At 40.9% G+C, this 5,350-nt stretch overlaps 1 protein-coding gene across 1 annotated transcript; it reads right to left on the reverse strand.

The window, feature by feature from the left end:
• Positions 1 to 1,592: 1,592 nt before the first annotated feature.
• Positions 1,593 to 4,968, reverse strand: pou3f1 (POU class 3 homeobox 1). Its single transcript, XM_075466744.1, has one exon. It carries the CDS (start codon positions 4,930 to 4,932, stop codon positions 3,805 to 3,807), a length of 1,128 nt encoding a protein of 375 aa, XP_075322859.1. The 5' UTR covers positions 4,933 to 4,968; the 3' UTR covers positions 1,593 to 3,804.
• Between the last annotated feature and the right edge of the window lie 382 nt (positions 4,969 to 5,350).

Raw genomic sequence — 5,350 nt, forward strand, 5'->3', positions numbered from 1 at the left:
GTGGGCCTTTGTGACCTGCTCTGCGTTGCTGCTAGTCACGAGAAGCTCTGAGAGGTTTGAGAGTCTGTCCTCACAGTGCAGTGACTGATGTTTCATTTCCAACAGTCACTTTCAAACTTAACAATTCATGTGTAAAGAAATAATCAAAGATAGAGGATTTGTTGTCAGTAAAGTCGCACATGGCTGCTTGTGAACATTCACACACGTCCATCATTTCGTACGCCAAGGCTCAAGAGTGTTTCTTATTATTGTTTTAGTTCACAAAAAAAGAAATACAACAGACAAACTCAAAGTCAAACTAAGGTGACATTATGTTGCTGCTGATGATGCCTTGATGTGCATTTTTAACTTTGAGATAAGGCTACAATGTTGCAGTACCCCTAAATTGCCAGCAGGGGGCGCATGTGGTTCGCCGTTATGTGTCCACTGGTTTGCACCTCCATGTGGCCTCATCTCCCACCGTTTGACCACCTCAGACACCGCTGAACCACTTTTTACACTTGCACCACAGCGGTACAAAAGGCCGGTTGAGGCTTTACTGTTTCCCATTACTTAATGTGTTGTTTCCACGCTGCACAATTGATGCATATAAATTCATGTTGGAAAAAAAAAAACATAATTACGCGAACTGAAGATATATATTCGCGGGAACGAGGCTTCGTTGAATGCAAAGCAGGATAAACTGCTTAGAAATTATTAACAATTGAGTTTAAGACCATTAAAAAAAAAAAAATCACTTGAGTTTTCTCCACAAATTAAGAGCACCCTCAAACTTTGTGTAGCGTTTTCGGACTTGATCACGAAGCTCTTTTACTTAAAGAGCAGCCTCTGAAATATAGATGTGCAGTTCTTTACAGATTTGACAGAACTTCATCTGATAATGTTATTATTTCTTAAGTAAGCTACACAGGGAGTTGAACATTACACATCTGAAATGTTCAGCAGAATATCACTGTTGCAGTACTCTTTCCACTTTAAATTTCACGGTGATTTTAAAATCTACAAATTCAATTTTCCAAATTTGCTGTAGAGAAAATTTTGCGACTAGCGCCTGCAGTGTTTTTCGTAATGTGTTGTTTTTGTTTATTTTTTTCTTCTGAGCAAATGGAAATACAGAAATGCTGCCGCTTTGGCCTGTGATTTAAACAAGAGGACAGAGAGGCCAAATAATGACACTTCATTCTTATTATTCTATCATCTAGAAGAAAAAAGTAAAAACAACTTAAGCATGTTACCTGTGAGTGGAGGCCCATCTCAACTGTATAAAACTATAGAGCCCCATTTAATATTGATCCTATATGTACTTATATCTCTCTACGTTTGGAAAAGAGGAAGATTTTTGCCTGCAGGCACTTAAACTCAGATCAAAGATACGTCACAGTTCGCTTTTTATCAATGTCTCAAACACGTCAAGTGATGGTTTCTAGAAGGGCCATAGCTCCAATTATCTATTTTGGCCATTCTATGTGACAAAACAACTTCTTAAATAATATAAAGAGATTATTATTCCACTAATAAGGAGGCAATGAAAAGACAGATTTCGTATTAATATTGCACAATTTAATACTGCCATTACACAAAGATGTGAACGTCACAGACTGTGAAGTTAGCAGGGAATGCCTGAGGTAAAATACTGTTGTCAATTCCCCTTAACAGCACATGTACACAGCTGCTTTTATATGATCCCCTGTTACATAACGAATCGGTGCATTTTAACAGGAACACTCGGTGGGCTCTCTGCTTCCCGGTGATCAGCACCATGAAGAGAATTGAACTTCATCACCAGGTTTTGTTTGCCTGGTGATGCTAAGACAGCAACGAGGGACAAGTGATTTGGATCTTAATGAAGACAAAAGACCATTTCTTGTATATATGTTTTATGTAAGTAATAAAATATTACTATAACATAAATATAAATGTGACTTTGCAGTCTACATTTAGCAATCAACATACAACCAATGTAGTAAACAAAAGGAAAAACATACTGAAATCCACTGCAACATAACCATTGACAGAGCTAAACAAAAAGCTCCAAACACTTTTAAGAAATAAATATATATATATAAATGGTCAGATTCATAAATGAAATCATATTAAAATATCTTCTTGGAATTAGTAAGTGTACAAAACTGCCCGGAAAGAAACAAAAACAAAACAATATCTCAGAACAAATACAAGTTTACATATTGGACATATTTACAGATCGGAAATAATCCTGGCAACATTTTCTCTAAAATCTTTTTTTTTTTTTTTTTCTTCTTCTCATTATTTTTTCTTGAAAAAAAAAAGTTTCCCTCGTCTGTATTGAACAACACTGCTGTAGGCGTTTGGACTGGTCCAACATTGAGAAATGACACACAACGCATAAGATTTTCAGATTTTCCTTACAGGTCGGGAAAAAAAATAAATATATCTAAAGTAAACCCCTTCATCGCTTATCCTTAAGCAACTATTATTTTCTTTTCTCCGATTCCAGCGTTTTGATATAATACAATGAATCTGTGAGACAAAGGAAACGGTGTCTGAACCAGAGTCGAACATTTTTAAAACACAGAGCAACTCAAATCATGTACAGGCGTGATATTCCGACATGGGGCACTGAGTTACCTGAGTAATCATTACTTTTCATTTAACCAATCTCTCTTGAAATGTTTGGAATACAACAGATTATCAGGCAGTAAGCAGTGTGAGCTGACAGCGCTCAGTGGTGACAACAAGGAACGTGTAAACATGGGAGTTAGGCTTTTGTGTTCAAGCCTAATGAGATCAGCTACACTCACAATTTTATTAACAGACATAAAATTGTAATAATAATAATAATAACAATAATAATATTAAGGAAAGAATAAGTGCTCCATGCAAAGGAAATAATAATTTGAAAACAATCAACTCCCCCAAAGGAAACAAGAAAATTCGTCTTTTAGAGTCTGGTGCTGCCTGCAAATTTCGACGTGGTCAGCTGCAAAGCTTTTCATATTTTAAGGCATGCAGTCAGAACTTAGACGTCCTGTTGCACTGGACTTTTTTTTTACTGGTGTGTTTGACATTTTTATCAGTGTTTTTAGGGTGTCACAATTCCCATCACTTCCCCACCATCCACTCCCACCAAGTAAACAGGAAAAATAAAAAATAAAAATAAAATTAGAGGCTGCTCAGATGAGTTACAGTACCTATAGCAAATAATGAAGGAAATCAAAGACACTCCTCAGAAAGAGAGACACTGAAGTTAAAGTATTTCCAAACCAAAACATCACACTTAATATATCAAAGAAAGTATACACTAATATTCAGAAATCTGGTTAATCAGTTTGAGCCCGAAAAAGCAAAAAATGTTCATTCAGTGTATTCAGCTCCAGTGTTGATGGTTTTTTTTTGTTTTTTTTGGCAACCACCTCATTCTGGTGAGCGCCAACAGTTCATGAAACATCGGGAGGAGATGGGCTAAGTTGCCACTTTTTTCACGCTGCTCCCCATTTAGAGCAACCAATTTTGCTTTATATGCATGTCTCCTCCATATAATTTTGGTAAATAAAGATCTCTGTTTCACTTTAAATGCGCGCGGAATCAGTAAAAGTGATTTTTTTTTTTCGTTTTTCGTTTTTTCTTTTTTTTCTTAACATGTTCCCTCCTGCCATCTATTTGTTGGATGATCTCCGAATACTAAAGGCAAAACTGATCTGTTCAACTTTCCCATGTCTCTTTTCTCTCAGGACAACAAAAGCCCAACTTAAATACTGTAAACTCCGTAGTCCCTTTTCCTTTTCTATCCTCCCGCAGAAATACTTGAATTGTTCATGAAAACAGTCACTGCACAGGACTCTGTAGTGTGCGGTGTAGAGGAGGGGTCTCTGCTTGGGAATATACGTCCTCCATATTCGGGTGAGGGACCCCCACTGGTGTCATTCTTTTCTCTTTTTGTCTTCTGTTGCAAAACCAAACACGGACAACCTCTTTTTCCAACTGCAGAGTCCCGGCTAAAGTGCTGATTTCATGAGCAGATGGCTTTGGGCATTTTAAGAAATGATTTTCCAGCGCCCCTTTCACCCCCACTTCAATGGAGGTCCTCTTCTTTCGTTTCCTGCCCTGCGCAGCAATCTTGTCTAAATTGGTGGGACTGCCCGTGTTTGAGTCTGTCTCCTCCAGCCACTTGTTAAGGAGCGGCTTAAGTTTGCACATGTTCTTGAAGCTGAGCTGCAGCGCCTCAAACCTACAGATTGTGGTCTGAGAAAAGACGTTTCCATACAGGGTGCCCAAGGCCAAGCCCACGTCCGCCTGCGTAAAGCCCAGTTTGATCCGCCGCTGCTTGAACTGCTTGGCGAACTGCTCCAGGTCATCAGAGCTGGGCGCGTCCTCGTCCGAGTGGTCCTGGTGGTGGCTGAAAGCCTGTTGGGGCGACTCCATCTGGTTGTCATGGCTGCCCGTATCGTCGTGGAGTGGATCTCGCATGCCATGGTGCAGGGAGCCGGGCTGGGGACTCAGCATTGCGTTGAGGTTTGTGTATCCAGGCTGGGAGTAGACAAGTGACTGGTGTCCGTTGGATGCTGGAGACAGCGGGGATAAGTGGTGTGTTGTGGCAGGCGCCCATGAGCCATGGTGCGCACTCTGCGTTTGCTGGTGCACCAGGTGAGATCTGTGGTGGAAGCCGCTGCTCAGATCGTCCCTGGTCGCCTGCACGCTGGCTTTGTGCTCCTGCTGTCCGATGTGGGTGCCGCTGGACCAGTCGGTGTTGGAGGTGGGCAGCCACTGGTGGTGCGTCAGGCTCATCGGGTGCCCCGTGTTGGTAGCCGCAAGCCCTTGCAAGTACTCGTGGTGCATCATTTTCTGCACCTCTCTGTAGGTCGTCCCCTGATGCATCCTATCCGAATCCGGATGCATGAGCGGGTTAGACGGTAAGGAGTTATTCCTCGGAATATACTGAGCTGTTGTCGCCATGGCTCCGACTTCGAAAACTGACGAGTACTTCGGAGGTCTCCAGGCTTTAGAGCCAAAACGCAACAACCTGCTCTGGGAGGTCTTTGGGAAGCGCGAAGACACGCCTCCCCTCTGCTTGTATTGGCTCCTTTCCGATTCAAGCCCACTGGGGACACATTCAATAGGCGCAGGGTTTCAGAGCATGGTGCAGCGCATTTTTCGCACACGATGGATAGAAGTCCGATCTTACATGTTAAAAAACATATGTTCTATTTATAAAATGTCTCTTTGAGTTTTTAACAGTACAGCTCTTGTTTCATGCACCTGTTCACAGATCCTGTCAATTTATTATGTACACACACACACACACATATATATATATATATATATATATATATATATATATGTGTGTGTGTGTGTGTGTGTGTGTGTGTTATCC

The sequence above is a fragment of the Odontesthes bonariensis genome, chromosome 5 (genome assembly GCF_027942865.1).
Source record: "Odontesthes bonariensis isolate fOdoBon6 chromosome 5, fOdoBon6.hap1, whole genome shotgun sequence".
Taxonomy (NCBI): domain Eukaryota; kingdom Metazoa; phylum Chordata; class Actinopteri; order Atheriniformes; family Atherinopsidae; genus Odontesthes; species Odontesthes bonariensis.